At 37.1% G+C, this 22,717-nt stretch overlaps 1 protein-coding gene across 1 annotated transcript in view; it reads right to left on the bottom strand.

The window, feature by feature from the left end:
• Window positions 1-22,717, bottom strand: part of MALRD1 (MAM and LDL receptor class A domain containing 1) — a 512,511-nt gene that overhangs the window by 131,509 nt on the left and 358,285 nt on the right. Inside the window, exon 32 of the mRNA XM_065919555.1 lies at window positions 5,817-5,974. Coding sequence (XP_065775627.1) covers window positions 5,817-5,974 — 158 coding nt within the window. The remainder of the gene's footprint in view (window positions 1-5,816; window positions 5,975-22,717) is intronic.

The following is a 22,717-nucleotide window of genomic DNA, read 5'->3' as shown; positions in this document are numbered from 1 at the left end:
TCATGAGCCTGTGAATCAGAGGATACTGAAGCCTGAATAGACATCTTATTATTCTGAATATTATTCACTACCCTGAATATTATACATTTAGTATCAGGCTTTCTAGTTTCTATAAAACATTTCTTTCATCATGCAGCTTTCTATTTTTCAGGATGGATAGATGTGAATTATTTGACTTTTTATCCTAAAAAAGTAATAGGAAAGGAAAGTGAAGTCGCTCAGTCATATCCAATTCTTTGCAACCCCATGGACTGTAGCCCTGCCAGGCTCCTCCATCCATGGGATTTTCCAGGCAGGAATACTGGAGTGGGTTGCCATCTCCTTCTCCAGGAGATCTTCCTGACCCAGGGATTGAACCCGGGTCTCCTGCATTGCAGGCAGACGCTTTACCGTCTGAGCCACAGGGAAGTGGCACATCATAATTGAATTTCACCTTGATATCCTCAACTATGTAACATTTTGATTAAACTAACTTTATATGATGCCCTTCACTAATATACTAATAAAATTAGAGTGTGTTTTATTTAGAAGATAACCTTAATATGCCAATGAAGAGCTCAGGCTTGTTCACTATTTGTGGCAACTGTTTCCCAGTTTATTCTTACATCCCACTTTAAATCAAGTTGGGGACCCCTGGAAATCATGTAACTCGCCTTTCTGTTTCACATCCACTTCCGATCTCCTCCTCCTACCCCCAGGTCCTGTCCCTTTTCCACACAGCATATCTTCTCAATTTTCAAAGAAAATGTTATTATCCCTCAATTTAATACCTCAGCTATGGGCTGAATATATCCTCTTAGATTCATAAGTTGAAGCCCAAATTCTCAAATTCTCTTTTGATTTTGGGAGGTGGAGGTCTTTGGAAGGTAATTAGCTCATGAGTGTGGGGCACTGTAGATTAGATTAGTGTCCTTTTAAGAGACCCAAAAAAGATGATTTCTATCCACTGGTTGGGCACACAGACAAACTTCTACAAACCAGAAGGCGGGTCCACAAGAGGAACCAAATTGGCCCATACCTTGATCTTGAAATTCTGAGCTTCCAGAGCTGTGAGAAGAACACTTCTGTTGTTTGATCCACCCACTTCATGGTAATTTGTTATAGTAGTTCAAGCTGACTAAGACTCTCCAATGACTTTCCATGATTCTTAGAATAAAATTTAATCTCCTTACCATCTCTGCAAGGCCCTGAAGGAGCTGGTTCCAACCTATCTCTGATCGTTTCTCTCTTTCTTTTGCTTATTTTGTTCCACTACAGTGGGCTACAAATACCTTCTACTTTTGAACTTTTCCCTTAGCTTATTTCTTCTGCTTAAAACATTCTTACTACAGTTATTCACAATAATGGATCTTTCTAGCTTTTCAAGTCTAAATTCAAACCTCATATTTCTCAGAGAGACTTTCTTACTATTCAATATAAAATAACTTCCTCAGAAGACCATGAATAATTATGTATTATAGAAAAGTTTAATTTGCGCCATAGTATTATATCACAAACAGAAGTTTTCATATTAGTGTTTTTTTTTTCCAATTTGTTTTCTGTCTTCCTCTACTAGACAGTAAGTTTTTAAGAAGTTAATATAAGGAGGACAAATTTAAATTGGTGCTCATTCACTATTTTTCATTGCTTTATCAGTTAATGTCTTTGAGAGATTTGTGTTTTCTTTGAGGTAGGTACCTAGACAGGGCTGAGTTAGGAAACAGAAACTAATATATTTCAAATAGAGGAACTTTAATATAGATAATAGGTACAATGTTTATGGAAGAGATGAGAAATCACCAGGGAACTTATGAGGCAACCTATAGATTAGCATGTACAGGAAGATGTTCCTCCTCCGAAAACTAAAGTCAAAGGGAGGGAGTAGTGAAGTTGAGTTGTTGGAAGAAGAAGGCATTTGTCAGTATCCTTGGTGGGAGTTGAACCAGGGAGGCAAGGCCTTCTGGGGGAACTGAGTCACAAATGAGATGCAGTACAAACTCAGCTAGAGAAATGTAGATATAAATAAACAGACAAAGAAGAGAGAAGAGAGAGAGAGGAGGAAGGCTTGTCTCTTCTTCCTGCCCTCAGATTTTTGGCCAGTACCTTCTTTTGGTCAAACTCATTCAGGAATGCAAACAGCAAAGGAGTCTGGGAAATGTTCTCTGGGATACAGAACAGAGCACAGATAGGCAAGATACATAACACTCAGTACAAATTCAGATTTGTGCTGACAAGAAGCCATTCTAGCACAATCTGCTATTTGATCTCCTTTAGGAATGCCAGGTTATTTTTAGGGCCTCACAGATACTTTAGTATGGAACTTCACTTTAGGTGTTCTGACATATCCTTTTTAAAGAATTTATGTTATCAATCTAAGAGACGATTTATAATCTACCATGTGCTCCAGAACCACATTTGCTATTTATTAACTCAAGAAGTGACCTGTTTATGGATATCCTTGATCTGTGTCTTTCAACATTTTCAAACGTGAAGATCCTTAGAAAGACCCTTGTATATATTTTTCTTACTAGAAAGGCAACATATGCTTAATGTAGAAAAATTATAAAATAAATAAAAGTAATGAAAATAATCTTTCCATCTCACCATCTAAAGATAATTACTATTTCAGTGTATATCCTTCCATATATTTTTTTCACATATATACATATACACATACATACATGCTTATTTATATAGATTAAGGAATAGATAGTTCCATGTTAAAATAAGTGAAATAAGATATATTTTTATACCACATTCTAGAATACACATTTGTAAATTTAGTTACTTTGGTTATTAATGAATCACAAATATTTCTCTTTATTATCAATTATTCATTTACAGAATTAACTTCTACACAGTGTTTCACTGTAAGAGTGAATGTACTATATTTCACCAATTCTTAATATTTGACATTCAGGTGGTTTCAAATATTCCCTTTTATAAACAACAGTGAGATGAAGACACTTATAAATAAAACATCATGCATATCTATCTTTATTTCCTTATAATATACTTATAGATGTGGAATGTTTTGGTAAATAACATAAAAATTATAAAGCTTTTAATTTCCAACATGCTCTTTATAATTGCATGCTGATAGCAGTGAATATCTCTTTATCTGCATCATGCCTCAGTGCATATTATCATTTATTATAGTCTTAAATTTTTTTAATATTAAAAAGAAGAAATTCCTCCCCCCCATAAATCTATATAATATTATTTTGGTTACTTTAGAAAATATATTCACAAAGGTGGGTTTTCCTACCCTTTGTAAGAAGTTATCTGTCCATCAGTCTTATCAATACTGTAACAAGAGATGATTCTTTCTAAGGCAACACCTTAGGTGAAATACCCCTGCCAAGGAAATTTTATAAAATGTGACACTGTTATACTCAAATTAGAGATTACAAAATAGAAAAACAGTTGCCGGTGAAAGAATAGCATGCAGCTGGAAAGTCTCACTTTAAAAGAGTGGAAAGAATGGGTTTCCACTTCACTGATTTGTTCACATAATCTAAAAATATGGTATACTCAGGGAGTTTTCCAGACTGGGAATAACTCAAGATTAAAAGCAACAGTTGAGAAGCAGACTTGCTACAGTTACTGTGATCCATCAGAGACCTGAGGATACATTACAAAAACAGTTTCTCCCTGGGTTTCTGTAACAGGAATTTTCCAATAGCAAGTAACAAAGAGACCTTGACTGCCTCAGGTAAAGCAGGCTCCAGGATTTAAATAGGAACAGCTCTGTCCTCCTGCTTTTGGTCCCGAATCTCTCTGTGTCCTAGCTTCTTTCTCAGACAATCTCTCTCCCCACATCGGGAAAGATGGTCTCCAAGAGCCCCAAACTTAGTCCACTTCTAGCCAGTGACTTGCAACATGGAAGACAGAGAAAGACTTTTGTAAATACCGCATCAAATCCTGGAAGTGATGATAATTGGTTCTGCTTGGGTCACCTGTGGAGGCAGTAAAAAGCCATGGGGACAGTCAAACCTACCCAGACAATCTGGTGTTGAGGAGGGCGATTTCCCTACAATACCTGGATGTCAGCCTTACTGCAATTCCCCTCCACTCTTCTTTCCAGTATACCCATCTGAAGACAGCTGGGAGTATAAAAGCAATGGTATACGTGACGGCTGCCTTCCAGTTAGAAAAAACTGCACCCGCTATTTTAAGCAAGCATTCAGAAATCAAGACTTGAGACCAACATTTTCATTTCAAAGACTGTTTGCAGAAGCATGGCTAAAAACAGTGGGCTGTTTAAGTAGGTAACTCAACTAGCTGACTGTCATAGTTAGGATTTAACACGTGAATTTGGGGAGACAAAACCATTCAGGCTGTAGCACTGACTGGCCAGCTGGTGAATAGCTAAAGGATATACAAATGTTAGTTTTGAATTGAGAAAGCAACATTTTGTTAGAAAGTGACTGAAACCTGTGTGCATTCTGTTGAAAGGTTTCCATTTCATATTTGCTTCTGTGTAACAAATAACCACTGACTACAGTCCTCTTCAACTGCACTATCTATGTTTTAAAATATCAGTGAAAACAACATATTATAGAGTCTTTTTAAGATCAGTGTTTATAAATTACCCTAGATAAAATTTAGCATAAGCAATAGGCTAATCTACTGAATATTTACATACTACATGTAAAAACAACAAAAAAATCCAAAATTTTTTCATGATCTACAAATACTCACACATATCTAAACTGTTAAAAATGAATCTCTGTTGTTTTTACTGGCTTCTCTTGAGGAAAACAGATTCTCCACTTTCTTGCATGCTTTTATTTTTACTTGATAAGAGCTTGCTTTCCCAGCAATGGCTAGAATTGATAAGGCCTTTTATTCTTTCTCTCTTTCCCTCATAATTCTCCTTAGACGTCTCTGAGTAATGTAGAAAATATGAGCAACAATGCCGGATAAAGGATGCCAGATTTTTGAAATCAGATTTCTGGTCAATTGTGTAATCATGGAAAAGTTATTAAGCCACTTTGAGTTCAGTTTCTTTACTGAAAATTTTGGGAAAGTTAAACACTACCTCATTAGGACAATGTGAGAATTAAAACTGCTAACACATATAAAGTTAAAATGAATAGCCAGAAAGATAGGAATCACTTAATAATAGCTGTTATTATTTACAAGGGACAATGTTTGAGATAACGACAAAAATTCCAAATTGTATATTTATCCCAACAACAAGTGACTGTATAATTTCAAGGCAATATCACTATTTGTGGTGTTCTGATACACAATCTTTTCATTAGAAATTAAGATTTCAAAATTGGTTCCTAACAAGTGAAAATTTCATTCATTGATCTTTCATATAATAAGTATAGATGCGGCAACTTGTTTATTTAAAGACATTAGCATTTGGTATAGATTCTTGTGTTCAATTAGTTAAAAATAAAGAAGGTACATTGTTTTCAATGTGAGCTGATAATATACTTATAATCTTAAGTGTGTTTTGCTTTTACATTGAGGAAGAGAATCTTTTCCATCACTATCCCTCTCGTCACATTTCTTCATTGTTCCTATCCAAGTTGTTATTAGAAGATACATGTAGAATCTGCCCATAATCTTTCATCTGTAGATAATCTTTTAAATAGCATGCACCATAATTGAGTTGAGGTGGCAGCCATGAATGAGATAAATCTTGAATAAGATTAAGATGAATGACAGAACTGCTTGCCAAAGTCCCATTGCCCCAGAAAGAAATGAGAAATTAATAGAATCAGGATTGGTGTTGTCTGACTACCAAAAAAAGAGAGAAATGTTTAAACACATGCTCTGAATATGTCAGTGTAAGACAAATCTCTGTCTTCCTTTTGTACCTTTAAGACTCCTGTGTTCCTGGGATCAACCATGTAGAACCAGAACCGAACAGCACACATTCCGAGGCTTGCTGGGAAGTATTGGGAAGTGGTGATTCTTGCAGTGTATCCTTCTTTGGGGCCAGATGAGTTGACAAACAGGAAGTGCTGGCCACTACCTTGAAATAGATAAACAATTTTTATTTAGTGAAATGATATATTTTGCAGCATGAGGTGGAATATATTTAAATCATGTGTGAATTTCAGTTTTCCCCAAACACACACACGCACACACAGAGAAAATTAAACACAACTCACTTTCTGTCAATTATATATCAACAATATTGACTTCTTTAAACCAACATTAAAAAGAGCATCACCATGATTATGCAATTCACAAAATTCACCTTGGTATGTGACTTGCACATAAAGATGATCAAATATTTCGTTGACTCTGAAAGTGTATTCTTTTTCTCCTACATTTCTCAAACTTGTCCGTCAGTTTCAAGCAAATAAAATATTTCGTATGCGGCATGTAGAACAGGTATGGAGGGTGTTGGGACTGATTGATACTGTATGTTATTTTTGGCTGTTCCAATTCTCATACTGACCAAAGTAGCAGTGAATGGCAGGTGAGAACTGCAAAGTGAAATGTAATTCTGAAATTTACCTTGTTATTTTTCTGAACAATAGATAACTTCTCAACTACATCAGTACGTGAACGATCTCTCAATTTAAACACAGTTGGATTTTCTTCTTTTGAAGATATCATCAAAATGCATCATAGTTACTACTTCCTCTGTGGCTTTTACTAGGGGAGAATGAAATGCATATATATATATGTATTTATACACATATAAAAGCTTCCTCAGGTTAATTATTTATTTATAGTTCTAAACAAAGTCTATTAAAATGTTCTTTAGTTACAAGTATTTTTTCTTGTGACTTTCTCAGTATTTTTACTGAGAAATACGTGTGTAAATCATAAATTGTGAGTTAACAGTATGCCTTTTCCAGAATATCATGTAGTTGGAATCATACAGTACATAGTCTTTTTAGATTAGCTTCTTTCAGTTAGCAATATGTACCATTTGATGTTCTTCTGTTTCTTTTTGTGACTTGATAGCTCATTTATTATTATCACTGGGTAACATTTCCTTATATGGGTGCACCACAGTTTCTGTATCTATTCACCTACGAAGGACATCCTGGTTTCTTCTTAGCTTTAGCAAATGTGAATAAAGTTTTTATAAGCATTGGTTGTGTAAGTTATTGTGTGGACAGAAGTTCTCAACTCATTTGTAAGTACACCAAGGTACACAACAGCTGGATCTCACAGTAAGACTAGGTTTAGTTTTGTATGAAACTGACCATCTATTTTCCAAAGTGGGCAGTCTCACCAGCAAAGAATGAGATTTCCCATTTCTTCTCATTCTTATCTGCATTTGGGGTCATCAGTGACTTGGATTTTAGCTACTGTAATAGGTAATACCTATTGTGTTCTCTATTGAGGGCAGGTCTTGTTAGAGAGAACAGACTGTTCTGGATAAATGGTGACTTCTCTCCTCCACCAGCTCAAGGCAGAGAGGAGTTTTCTCTGATCTTTATTGTGAGAAATGGTAGGGCTCCTGAAGTTAAAACGTAAAGAAATGTGAGGACCTGTAACACTGAATATCCCCCAGGATTCTTTAATCTCTCAAATAGGTTCACATTGTTGTTGCGTAGTTGCCAAGTCATCTCCAACTCTTGCAACTCTGTGGACTGTAGCCTGCTAGGCTCCTCTGTCCACGGGATTTCCTAGGCAAGAATACTGGAGTGGATTGCTATCTCCTGCTCCAAAGGATCTTCCTGACCCAGAAATCGAAACTGTGTCCCCCACATTGGTAGGCAGATTCTTTACCACTGAGACACCCGGGAAGCCCAGTGCAGGCTGAGCCTAGAGCACTGCATCAGTTAGGAGTTACGGCTTCCTCCCCCAGTTCTGATTCCTGCAGAGGTTTCTGCTCTTGAGCTTCTGCTCCAGGAAGCTGTGATTCTGTTTCTCTGATTTGTCTCCAATTTGGAGGCAGTGATTTACATTTGACATCAATTCTCTAACAGATCTAAAAGAACTATTGATTTTTAGTGTATTCAGCTTTTTGTCTTGTTATGAGGATAGGAATAATGACTTCCAAATGACTTCCATGTCAGATGAGAAACTGAAAGTGACTTGTATATATTAAAAAAACAACAACAAAACTATTCCTTTCTAAAAGTATTTCTCTTCATTAAGGACCCTTATAATGTCTGGCAAAATAAAGAAAAAAATTTATCCAAGAAAAATAACCAGGAAACATGAAGTATGAGTTATTGCAGCAAGATTCTCCTCAATACAAAAGAGTGGCAGGAATTCCCTGATGGCCCAGTGGTTAAGAAATGGACTTTCTAGCCAGGGGACTGGGTTTGATCCCAGGTCAGGGAACTAAGATTCTGCATGCCATGACTAAGACCTGATACAGCCAAATCAGTAAATAAAGCATTTGTTTAAAAAAGAGTGGTAGTGGAAATAATTTGAAATGTTTCCCTATTACATCTGTGAATGGTCTTCTATCTTCAATGTTCTATGAAATTTATTTTATGTGCTAGCAAGTACTGGATTAGGAAAATTGTACACACTATTTTAATTCAACAAGGAAACACTTTTCTTTCACATTTCATTGCAAGGATGTCACTTGCTTATTTTCTTATTTGGAAAATGAAGGCATATAAGTGGCATGTAAACCAAGATATACCTACACTTCATCTGTCAAACCTACTAAGAACTGTGACTTATTCATTAAGAACATGAATTCTTTAACTCTATGCTATTTTGATTAAATAAGAACATTGAAGCTTTCCCTCATCTTATTACATTTTACACCCTTGATGACTTACAATTAGCTTAAATAATTACTCTTTTATATAGTTAAGACTTTATTGAAAACATAGTGGATATAAAGAAATAGACTTGATTGAGTTCCAAATAAGGTAAATTAATGCTAACTGTCTGGGCTGCCATTGTTAGCACCTGCACGAGCTGGCCTGGCTCTGTCATAGGAGCCTCCCTGTAGGCACGCTCACAGCAGGGAGCAACTCTGGTTGCAGGCTTTGTGAGTGAGCACGTGGTGTGAGTGTGGATAGTATGTAAGCCCATTACCAGCGTTCCAACCATGGGGGTGGGGCCAGCAGCAGCCGCTTTGCTGGTGAACACACTGGGTGGTGGGCTGTATCACCGAATCCCATGTCCTCTGCAGACAGCCCCTAGGGTGAAGCGTGCTGGGATCCCTTTCCAAATGGAGTATCCAGTCCCGCCTACCTCACACCACAGCTTGGAGCTGGATCTGAGCAGACAGGTCCTGGGAGAGTCCTGCCATACAGGCAGCCCAGTTTCTAGGAGGCAGCACAACCACCTCAGTCCGCACCGCCACACCGCAGGCCCTAGCACCAGCCTGGCATCGAGTCTTGTAAGAACAAAATGGAGATTGGGCTTCTCCTGGGTAGACCCGAGGACCCTGCGTGGTCACTCAGTGCATAGGTTCTCTGTGACCACACAGGCCTCACTTGCACTAGTGCTCACCTTCTTGGGACAGAACACACACACGAGCAACAGACCCCTGTCAAACCCGACCCTCAGGACCCCTACTCAAACGACTGTGAAGCAGACCCCAGCCCTGACAGGTCTGTGACAGCCGAACAGCAGAGAGGTCTGACGCAACTTCCAGACGAGGCTTTTGTCACCACAACACCAGTTACACCCCCATCAAAAGCATGACAGCCAGCACAGCCTTCGGGAAGTATGCCTGTCGTGTCTTGCCAACAGGGCTTGCACTCACACAGTCTGCACAGGGATGGTCGCGCATAAAAACAGCCCTTCAGGACCACAGTAACTGTTTCTCCTGAATTTACAGAGACAGAGAAATTTGAGAAAAAGTAAAAGCGAAGGAACTATTTCCAACTAAATAGACAGGAAAAATGAAACAATGAAAGAAGAAACAATGAAACAGGCCTTTCCAGTCTGCTAGGCCCCAAGTTCAAAAAGGAGGTGATAAAAGTGATAAAGGCATTAAAGATAATCAAGAGCTGAAAACTTTCCTAACACCCCAAACAATTAAGAAAATGGTGATAGAAACATACATATCAATACTTACCTTAAATGTAAACAGATTAAATGTTTAAATGTTTAAAGCAAAGGGCATACACTGGTTAATGGATAAAAAAGCAAGACCTGTGTATATGCTGTCTGTAAGAGACCTCCCACTCCAGATCTAGGGATACAGATGGACTGAAAGTGAGAGGATGGAAAAACATATTCCATGCAAATGGAATTCAGAGGAAAGCTGCAGTAGAATACTAAGACAAAACAGACTTTAAAGACTATTATAAGAGACAAAGAAGGACACTACACAATGATCAAGGGATCAGTCTAAGAAGGTATAACTCTTGTAAATATATATGCCCCCAGCATATGAGCACATCAATATACAAGGCAAACGTTAATATGCATTAAAGGAGAAACTGACAGTAACACAGGAATAATGGGGACCTTAAACACCAATTTCATCAATGGACAGATCATTTGAACAGAAAATCAAGAAGAAACACAGGCCTTAATATACCCATAATAAGCAGATAGACTTGATATTTATAGAACATTCCATCTGACAGCAGAATACACGTTTTCAAGATACATGGAACATTTCCCAGGACTGATCACATGCAGGGTCACAAAGTGAGCAAATTTAAAATTTAAAAATTCTTAAATTCAAAAAAACTGAAATCATATCAAGCATATTTTCTCACCACAACACTATGAGATTAGAAATCAAGGGGGGGAAAAAAGCTGTTACAAAAAAAAAAAAACCACATGTGGAGGCTAAACAATGTGCTACTAAACAACCAGTGGATCAATGAGAAAAATAAAGAGGAAATAAAATACCTGAAGACAAATGAAAACAGAAGCATGATGATCGAAAACCCATGGGATGCAGCAGAAGCGGTTCTAACAGGGAGTTTTATAGTAATAGTCTTACCTTAGGAAAAAGAAAAACCTCAAACAACCCAACCTTACACCTAAAGGAACTGAAGAAAAGATAACAAAATTCAAAGCTAGTAAAAGGAAAGAAATCTTAAAGATCTGAAGAGAAATAAATGAAGAAACAGATGAAGAAAACAATAGAAAGGATTAATGAAACTAAAACCTGGTTCTTAAAAAAAATAAAATTGATAAACCTTTATTAAGAAAAAATGGGAGACAGCTCAAGTCAGTAAAATTAGAAATGAAAAAGGACAAATTACAAATTACAGAGGATACCGCTGAAATAAACACCCATAAAACACTACTATTAAGCACCTACATACCAATAAAATGGAAAAATTCTTTGAAAGGTACAATCTCCCAAGACTGAACAAGGAAGAAACAGAAGATATGAAGAGACCAGTTGCAAGTACTAAAATAGAAACTGATTTTAAAACTCCCAACAAATGAAATTCCAGGGCCAGATGGCTTCACAGGCAAATTTGATCAAACATTTAGAGAAGCGTTAATACGGGTCCTTCTGAAACTATTAAAAAAAACAAAATTGCAGGGGAAGGAACATTCCCAATCTCATTCTGTGAGGCCACCATAATCCTCGTACCAAAGCCAGGCAAAGACACCATAAAAAAAGAAAATTAAATGCCAAGATCACTGATGAACATAGATGCAAACATCCTCAACAAAATATTAGCAAACTTAATTCAACAATATGGGCTTCCCTGATGGCTAAGATGGTAAAGAATCCACCTGCAATGCAGGAGACCTAGGTTTAATCCCTGGGTTGGGAAGATCCCCTGGAGGAAGGCATGACCAGTCACTCCAGTATTTTTGCCTGAAGAAGCCCCATGGACAGAGATGCTTGGCAGGCTACAGTCCATGGGGTCGCAAAGAGTCAGACACAACTGAACGACTAAGCGCAAGCACAAAACCCTTTTATAAAACTCTCCCACATTTCATAGCTCAGCTCTTAAACAGCATGACATGCATATTGAGATTGATGAACTTCGATCTCACAAAAGCAAATTACGTCTAACTCAGACATCAAATATATTTCTTTCCATGATTTAATGCTAACATGATGCTGAAGATTAAATATTTAGGGCAGTGGGGCAAAAACCATTTGTGTTCATTGACATGAATTTAATCTGTTCTACAAAGTTGAGAACCCTCATTTAAAACCTTGCATTTCAGTAAATTATTCTTCTAACTACAAAATCATGGAAACGTCACTAATTCAGATATTTCTCTTAAACAGTTTTAATCACATAGTATGTAGTTTAAAATGTAAGTTTTAAGCTTGCCCAGAAACCTGAGTCCATTCTAACCAAGTTCCCCAATCTTGGTCTTTGCCTACATGCTTCTAAAGTGACTTAGACTACAGCATCCTTAATGTCTCAATACCTTTTTTCACAGCACCTCAAGTGGGAAGTTACATCTCAATTTTGTTCATTAAGTACTTCAGTGCAAACAACTTAGTATTTATTGGTATCTAACAATATTACAGGCATTTGAAAACTAAAACATACAACTTAAAAAATTTATCTCATTCTTAAATAGCCACAATTATGTTCTATCCGAGTGTGCTCCCACTGGGCACTGCACTTGTTCTCAAACCTCGAAATCAGATTGAACAAAATCACCTTCACTCCTCATTCCACATGTATTTTCCCAGGTCTTAACTTTTTCCTACAGCAACTACTGAAAAGCAGTTTAGCAAAGATACAATATCACTGAAAAGAATGTAGGACAATCTGATGTTTGTATTTTAGGGTTATATCATGGAACTCATTAAAAAAAACAAAACTAATTCACTGGGGATGATGATAATCCAGCATGCCACTGCTGTATATATTATTTCAGTACAAGACAAACAATGTCACATAAGGCTCAACATCAAAGGTAGCAATTCCAGTTATTACTTAGGGGACTCTGGGTGAGCTTTCAGAGCACACTCCACCTCACCTCTTCTGATTTGCATATTCAATTTTGGTCTTACCAGATCCCCCAATCAAACACAGAAATCAGAAAGTCTATTCCTGTGTGATGTATTTGAGACTGTAAATGTAAAATTTTATCCATTTAAAAATTTAAGATTGCAAAACTGTGCATGGCAATTTAGAAGCCACCATTGCAAATTTGGTCTTGGGGATTTTAAATTCTGGAACTCAAGCATAACTAAGTTTGACTTTGCAAGTGGAATAGACTTGTTGCAATGTTATGTTTTTTATTTTTCCTAGTGAATCATAAAGGTGAAAGTTGCTAAGCTTCTTAAAATTATTAATAGAAATGTATAAATTCTCTGGGAACTAGGTACTCTATCACAAAATTATAAAATGTTACATTGAATTATACTTTCAGAAATAGACTTGTTCTTTATCTAGCAAGCTCAGACTAGACATGCTTTCATACATTTATAAACTTTCAGCTGCTTCATTGAGAACTACCTATTTACATCTGGCAAAATCCTTGGGGAGGTCAATCCAGCCTCCTTCACAAAGTTCAGAACTTGTTAAAGCAGAAAAAGCTGAAAAGTTCCAATTACCACAATATAGTGAGAATATAACAGTAAATCATTAAACCAGCATTATTTACATGTAACTGTGTGGCATGATCAAGCATTCATTCATGGGACAGATTTCCACAGAAGGGGACTGTTTTGTTCATTAACTTGGTTTTGAACTATTTCATAACTTTCTACTGGGCATTTAAAAAGCCACTTAACTCTGATATAATAGATCAGAATGGATCCAATTAAGTTTGTAAAATCTAAAGCATGACTACGTGTAATATTCTAGAACATGGGCATTCATTAAATATTATCTGAATTTTACCTCTGCTCAGATGCTATGCCTCCTGATATTTTCTGTACCTTTTCAGTTTAACATTTCAATTTTGCTTGTACCAGGCTAATGATTACAAATTCTTAAGATTCTTAGGGTATAGCTTTTATATTTCACATCTTAACTATAAGAACTGGACAGAAATTTCTCATTAATGTTAAATTCTTTACCTTAAAAACTTTAAAGAGTCGCACATGTTTTCAAAAACTGCCTTAGTGTCAAATAGGGTAAATTCATCATCAAAGTGTATTTTGTTCAAATCATTGCCGTTTCTTGACACTAGAGGCCAAAATATACTAGCCATATTCAGAATCCATCACCATGCTTCATGAACATTCTTTTTAAACTTTGATGTCCACAGAGAGTAAAGATTCTAATTTGTCTTGTAGATGTTATTAGCTGCTACAATTTTGAGTTTTTGAAAATGTTTCATTGAGTTATTATGCCATAAGGTAATATATTTGACATGTCTATTTAAAATAGACAGCTAATACTTTTAAAAGAAAGCTGCGTTTTTAAGGCTCCAATGCCCTCGGCAGAATGATACTCATTTGCACTAGGGTCAAATCATAAAAGACAATTTCTCACTTCAAGTGTTCTGAATTCACTCCCTGCTTTAAATTGTAGGCAATTTTCATCTTTTTTTTCTTGTTCATAAAATAGGCTAATTTTTTTTTCTTTTTTAAATGCAATATGTCTCTCTTCCAAGATAGCAAATTCTCCCTTCCTCAGAGTCAGACTTACTTTGTTTGGCTCCATATCCTCTATAATTTCTACCTGTCTCTCACTCTAAAATAGAAGGGTACATAGGACTATCAGTTGAAATGCCCTCAATCTCTTTAAGTACTTTCGTTCCCTCCCCACACCAGATGTTTAAGGTGCTAGCTATTTGCATCTGCAAGTTTTAAAGCCTGTGAAATAGAAACATATTCAGAGAGAGAACAAAAGTTTCCTCAAAGGTATCAAAATGGCAACCACAGATATGGCGCCTCTCAAGTCAAGTGAAATCTGCTCATAGTATTTGATAGACATCGTCACTGCATCACTTCCGAAGAGCTATGCACTGAATATATTTGACATTTCATTTTCACCTTTTCCAACAGTTTATTCTTTAGGCGTTATTCTCTTGAGAGTCATTATTACCTATTTTTTAAAAATCCACTTTCCAGCAGAATGTCTCATTTCAGCACTATTCTCTATTACCAAATTGAGTGCTATAAACTTTCCCCCTCAGGATGTGGTGCTCTGATATAAAAATGAAGCTTCTAGCTGTGACATGCTGACACAGGGTAGATTCAACTTTTGAAGTTTCTAATTTGCTCAGCAGCAAAAAAAGTCTCAATCACATGAAGATGATATATGAATGGAACTGGCTGGTACTTCCTATAAGTCTAGAAATTTCAAAGGACTCAGAGTTTCTTAATCCTCATACCAGAAGCACCCTGAATTGTGTCTTCAGTGCTTTTTCTTATCAAAATGCCTTTGGAAACATGTATTTCTGTAACATGGTTTCATTTGCCAAATTAAGATTACAAAGGAGACTAATTAAATTATAAACACTTTTCTTTAGGTAGGAGATATATGGTAAGAGATGATTTTGTTTGACCTATTGCCTGAAAGAGTATGGGAAGCAAATAAGAATGGAAAAATATTTATCTTTATAGAGATAGAAAACAGTATTATTATATTATTTTATTAAATAAATAAGGAGCAGAATCTGGGCTGGATTGTCTACCTGTTAAGCCTGCAGGTGCTTGAGGTCTTGATTTAAATTCTGACTTTTCTACTTATTAGGTATGTGAACTTGGGCAGCCTATGAAAATTCTCCAGGACTCAAAAGCAATAAGAGATAATTACAGTAGGTACTTTAGCCTCAAGGGGTTGTGGTAAAGATTGAATGAGACCCTACACGTGTGCATATAATACCAAATATCAGTATAGATGGTAACTGCTATGTACTTCAACAGATAACAGATGTCTTAAAATCGGTGGATACAGAAAGAGACCATAAAAGATGATTCATTATCTTGTTATTCAGTCCATCTCTTTGTGACCCCATGGACTGCAGCACGCCAGGCTTCCCTGTCCTTCATTGTCTTCCAGAGTCTGGTCAAACTCAGGTCCATTAAATTGGTGATGCCATGCAATCATCTCATCATCTGTCATCCCCTTCTCCTCCTGCCTTCGATCTTTCTTAGTATCAGGGTCTTTTCCAATGATTCATTATATTAGATTATTAAAGAATATTTATGAGTATTTACCTTGTAGTTCAGTCGATAAAGAATTTGCCTGCAATAGAGGAGACCAGGGTTCGATTCCTGAGTCGGGAAGATCCCCTGGAGAAGGAAATAGAAACCCACTCCAGTATTCTTCCCTGGAGAATCCCACGGACAGAGGAGCCTGGCGGGCTACAGTCCATGAGGTCACAAGAGTCGGACATGACTTAGTGACTAAACCACACTACCACCACCAAAGTAGATAATAGAGATGTCACAGGCAAAGGAGGTTGTACGGGAGTGGGAAAAGATCATTTGAAAAAAAAGAAAACAAATGTGGGGGGAGATTTCTGGTTTCCAGTCCAGCTTGTAAGGAGCTTGGAAAGCATTGGTTTCATCTTCCCAGCAACCAAAAATCAAAAACTCTTCTTAGATCCTTCAAGAAGAGAGATCACAGGGGAAACTGCTTCCCCCAAATTGATGGGCATATATAGAGAGTAAAACTTAGCAAAGCAAAAACCTGGAAAAAGGAACTATGACTGCAGCCAGCATTTGGCTTTCCAGGTGGCTCAATGCAGGAGACGTGGGTTCAGTCTCTGGGTGCGGAAGATACTCTGGAGAATGAAATGGCAACCCACTCCAGTATTCCCTGGGAAATCCCATGGACAGAAGAGTCTGGCGGGCTACAGTCCATGGGGTCACAAAAGAGCCAGTCAGACATGACTGAGCAACTAAACAACAGCCGTGCTAGGCAAGGACAAGGTAAATTGTAATTAACAAACTGCTGGAGGCTCAGTGCGGAAACACTTGAGGGATACGAAATCCAAGGGACCAGTCTTGTTTGGGGAAGAACATAGGAAGCCCTGAAAACCAGATTAAAAGGTAGTGAAGAGCCTCTGATTTGGTGTCATCATTTAGGAATATTAACCCTAGATCCATGTGAAGAGTGGCCCGGTTTAGGAGAATACTTATACAGAGATGAGTTGGCTGGACATGTGTAATAGCCCAGGAATTACTAAGATGGTGGAGGTGGAGATGCAATGAAAGAAAAGCATATGAGTTGAGAATGAAGAGGTAACAGATTGAAATTCAGAGAGAATTAGTTAATAATGTTAATAATGCTAATAGTGTTAATAATGATAATTTTAATAACAGAAATAGTAAGATCAGGATTAGGAAACTCTTTCCTAAAGGAAGGTAAGTATGAGTTTGAATACGAAGTTGCAGATACTGGCAACTAAAAATATGGGTTGAGGATGTAGAAATAAGGGCTACATACATGGGGGAATGAGCAAATTTTGAGTGCTGAGAGAATAAAAATTCAAGCAAAATGTGTAGGAAAAGATATAAAAAGGTAAAAGTCAGAATGTTTGTTGAGATACACAAATAGGTCCTAAAAGGAGAAAGAAAAAGCATAAAATATAAATATAACACGAGTGGGAAAAATCACATACACTATACTGAAAACACAGATGAATACTTTAAGAAGGTGTGGATTGATCATGAGTGCGTGCTACGTCACTTCAGTTATGTCCACCTCTTTGCAACCCCGAGGACTGCAGCCCACCAGGCTCTTCTGTCCATGAGATTCTCCAAGGAAGAAGACTGGAAGGGGTGGCCATGCCCTTCTCCAGAGGATCTTCCTGACCCAGAGATCAAACCCACGTCTCTTGAGTCTCCTGCATTGGCAGGTGGGTTCTTTCCCTCTAGTGCCATCTGGGAAGAACAAGTGGATTGATCAGTAGTGTCAAATGCAGCATTAGAAGAATCATTATAATTATGAAATTAATGAAGTCCTCAAAGACAGCTAGAATACATGCTTCATGAGAGTCAGCAATGTATTTGATGAACAATTATCTCTACAGTTTCAGATCAGTGACTGAGTGTCAGTGACCAATAATTATACAATGAAGAAATATATGTATATATTTTGGTTGCACAATGGTACATGTGGACTCTTAGTTACCAAACCAGGGATCGAACCTGCACCCCCTGCATTGGAAGGGCAGAGTCTTAAATACTGGGCAACTAGGGAAGTAAGTTCCAAGAAAAAATATTTTGGGGGGAACTATAGAAGACAGATTGCAGGAAACCAAAGATGTGTGTATTGAAGCAGAGGAAACAAACATGTTGCTGTTCAGTTTCTCAGTTGTGTCCGACTCTTTGTGACCCCATGACTGCAGCACGCCAGGCTTCCCTGTCCTTCACCATCTCCCGGAACCTGCTCAAACTCATATCCAATTAGTCAGCGATGCCATCCAAACATCTTGTCCTCTGTTGTCCCCTTCTCCTTCTTTCTATCTTGCCCAGCATCAGAGTCTTTTCCAATGAGTTGCCTCTTCTCATCAAGTGGCCAAAGTATTGGAGTTTCAACTTCAGCATCAGTCCTTCCAATGAATTTTCAGCGTTGATTTCTTTTAGGATTGACTGGTTTGATCTACTTGCAGGCCAAGGGACTCTCAAGAGTCTTGTCCAACACCACAGTTCAAAAGCATCAATTCTTCCCAGCTCAGCCTTCACGGTCCAACTATTATATCCATACATGTTCCACAATGTGTGGGAAAAGTTAATTTGAGGTAAAAACTAATTAAAAACAATAATACTTAGATGAGAAACAAAGTTAAGATTTTGTAGTTAGGTAATTCATTGTTTTTTAATGTAAGAAAGAATTGTGATGCCTAAAGGCAAAAAGTGGTGATAAAGAGGCAATTTAAGGACACACACAAAACGAACTAAATACAAAGAGGCAAGGTTCTGAAAAGACAGAAAGGGATAAGTTGAATGGTTCATTATTTCACTGAGAACTAAAGTCATAAGTAAATAAACATTTAGTAAATTCCTTTTAGAGAAACTCTTGATTCTTGGATACTTGGAAAATGATAAATAACCTGAAAGATTTTCAGAGTATTTATTCAGGCTTTAATCTTGCCCTGCAGGATTCTAAAAGCACTGCTTCCCTCACATGCCTTTCACTTTACACTACCTCTCACAGATGATACCACTTGGCATTTCAAAAAGAGAAAGCATATCTTTGAGTCCTACTTGAAACATTTATTAAGTATCCTTGGAAGTATTTTAAGTGAACACAGACAAAACGAAGAAAAGAAAAACAGAAATAAAGATTTTGTTTCTCCTGGGAGGCAGAAAAATGTGATATAAATTGGGTGGGGGTATTGATTCAAATGATACACATGAATGATTGGAAGGGGTTCAAGTTTGATACCAGCATTACTTTTTGCCAACAAAATAGAAATCACCGTGGGATCATGAGACTTTTTGAAGAAACACAGAGGAACTGTAGATGATCTGGGCTTGTTTCTGCTATCTAAACATCATCAAGTTTATCTTCTGTCTCAGAGTAAAATAAGGAGAACAGAAACAACCCTGGCCTAACCACTCACATCATGAAGGAAACTGTCCTTGTTTTCTCACTTCATGAAGGTAAGTCATAAAAAGAAGTGCCTTTTTCTAATTCTGCTTAACAAACAAATGAAGGTTGTCATCCATTGCCTTTTTGCAACGAGAAAATGAAATCTGCAGGATATATCCTGAGATTTATCAGCCAAAACAGCCTCTCTTCCCCCCAACCCTCGCATAGTTATATATTTGGAATGGAATATTTGTAACTCCAAGTAACTGGAGAAAAAGAGAAAGTAGAAATGATACTGAACTGTGATAAGAAAAAGGCAACTAGAGTGAACAGGAAATATAGAAATAAAACACTTGCTTGTTTTGAGCTCCTTGACATGGATAAAAATGCCATCTCCCAACATTTTTGTGTTCTAGAAGAGAAACTACTAAGTATTCTCATATGACCATCACATTTTACATTTGTAAGCTTTGAGAATGTCATGTTAAGCTGAAGAGATTGAGGGTTACACATGCAGGCTTTTGCTTTAGAGAGATATGAGTTTCAATGCTGGATTCAACAAGTGTCTTCTGTGTGGCTGGAGGCAAGTTATTTATTCTCTCTGTGCATCCATTTCCTCTGTTGTAAAAGCCTCAGGTATCATGAGGATTAGAAAAGAAAGCCAGGGACCTGAATGCTGATTGGCATTCAGTGACCACCAGTTACACAGTCACAATTTTTGATAACCAGGCTTATTCTATTTAGTTACATATAAGTAAGTAAGTATTAGTCGCTCAGTCATGCCCAACTCTTTGCAACCCCATAGACTCCAGCCCACCAGGCTCCTCTGTCCATGAGATTTTCCAGGCAAGGATACTGGAGTGGGTTGCTATTTGCTTCTTCAGGGGATCTTCCCAATGCAGGGTCAAACCCAGGTCTCCTGCACTGCAGGCAGACTCTTTACCGACTGAGTTACAGGGGAAGCCCTTAGTTATATACAACAATTTTCAAGTTTTAGTAGTAAAAATAAATAAATGATAACAATAGGAAACCTCTCTTCATCTGTACTATACAAAACCTCTCTCCATCTGTACATATACTCTATGTATATGTAGATCATTTAGTACTCTATCATTCTAAAGTATTTACTTAGTTACTGAATTAATACATTATTTATTAAATACCAGAGCCAAATTACATTTATGAGATGATATTAAAGGTTACCAAAAGGTATAAGAAAATCAGAAAAATATGTTATGCTATTTAACATGACTCATTTTATCCTAATAGTCTATATCATTATTCTTGATAAAATCTCCTTATACCTGATGCTATGTGTTTGATGGCATCATAGAAGAGAAGGGGGCAGAAGGAGGTACAAACAGGAGAAAATGAGAAAAAATACCAACACACAACCTGTCATCATACAGATGTTATCATACAGTAATAACTGTTGTCTAATTGGTATTTTCCAAATTTGTACTTTCATAAAATCAATAAAGTATCAACTTTGAACTTTAACTACATATTAGAAAAAGAAAAATATATAAAAGACAAATGAAAGAAAATATGGAAATAAAGGAAGACTGATTCTTCTCTTTGAAAATTATGGAACGAGGAGCCACAATAGTTGGGCAATAATTCAGAAAGCAGTATTTTTAGACATAGAAATTGCTGATACCATAAGAAAACTGCACGCTAAGGTTTAAGTATTAGGATGTAATATACACAATACAACATTATAAAGATAACATATCAGATAAGATTATAATCACTCCACTTTACTTTTTATATGTTCTTTTCTTTTTCAAAGTACCTTTTGCATAAAGCAAAGCTGTGCTGTGCTATACTTCATCACTCAGTTGTGCCCGACTCTCTGCGATCTCATGGACTGTAGCCTGCAGTTTCCTCTGTCCCTGGGATTCCCCAGCCAAGAAAAACGGAGTGGTTTGCCATGCCCTCCTCCAGGGGATCTTCCCAACCCAGGGATCGAACCCAGGTCCCCCACATTGCAGGTGGATTCTTTACTGTCTGAGCCACCAGGGCTAAGGAGGTCATTTTTGCATTTTCTAGTGGCAAGTACGTGAATTCAAAAACAAGAGGCTGCCCATCTTCAAAGAGATGGATATTTTTCAGTATTTCTTTAGATAATTCAAGTGTTTTTTTTTCTTTTCACTTGAGAGACAAGAAAGCCTTCTTTATGTGTCCAGGGTAATATAGAACAGAACATTGAACAGAAACAGTGAATCCCATATGTAGGTTTAGAATTTTTAGCAACACATTTTAAAAAGTAAAAGGAAATAGGTTAAGCTTTAGTAATACAACTTATTTAACTGAATGTTCCCAAATGCTATCATTACAACATATAATCGATAAATTCTTAATGAGATTTTCCTAAATTCTATTTTCTTTTGTATGACATGTTTGAAACAGTGTGTATTTAACATTTGGACCAGCCACATTTCAAGGGTTCAATAGTTCCATGTGGCTAGTGGCTACCACATTGGACAGTGTAAGCTGTAAAAGAAAGCCTTTTAGTCAGAGAGTTCAATGTTCCAATCCCCCTGCCCATTTACCCTTGTGACTTAGTCAAGTTTTTTTCAACCTTTTAAAGAATTAAGTATCTTCTACATCTCACTGTATTAAAAGGATGAAATGAGATAATAGAGGCAATTCTCTTACTGTTTCTGATCCTCAGGAAACATTTAACAGATGTTAGTTTTCTTCCTCTAAATCCCTCTAAAATTTATCCTTATTTTGTTTATAAAAAAAAATCCTTTTGTTTGGGTTTTTGTGAATGGATAAGAACAACTATTCAACATCCATTCACAAGACTTTATGGAAACAGTAATGCAGGCAGACTCATTCTAGTGGCTACAGACAAAAATGTCTTTAACTTATAGTATGTCCCCACCCTTGTAACACTATGCTACTCCCCACTGGCTCCTGGGTGATATTTTGTTGAAGGCTCCACTTTTCTTCTCTTTTTCCTAGCAGTTAACTTCCCACACACCATACAAGCTTTTAACTTAAAATGCTTGATATTTATTTTTTTGTTCTCCTCTTCTACAATGTCAGCCACATGACAGCAGAGATCCTTTCTTGACATATTCAACATATATTCCAAATAACTAGAACAGCAGCTAACAAAAAAATTTTAAAAAGAGGGGAGCTCAACAATATGCTGAATGAATAATTGAAAAAAAATTTTTTTCACTATGTCAATGTATGATGGCTCAGGCGGTAAAGAATCGGCCCGCAGTGTGGGAGACCTGGGATCCATCCCTCAGTCAGGAAGATCCCCTGAAGAAGGGCATGGTAACCCACTCCAGCATTCTTGCCTGGAGAATTCCATGGACAGAGGAGCCTGGCGTGCTATGGTCCATGGGGTCACAAAATGTCGAACATGACTGAGTGACTAACACACATACACAATGTAAATAATTTTATTTATCTGTCACACA

Source organism: Muntiacus reevesi, chromosome 2 (genome assembly GCF_963930625.1).
Source record: "Muntiacus reevesi chromosome 2, mMunRee1.1, whole genome shotgun sequence".
NCBI lineage: Eukaryota > Metazoa > Chordata > Mammalia > Artiodactyla > Cervidae > Muntiacus > Muntiacus reevesi.
This window is presented reverse-complemented; position numbering and strand designations above follow the sequence as displayed.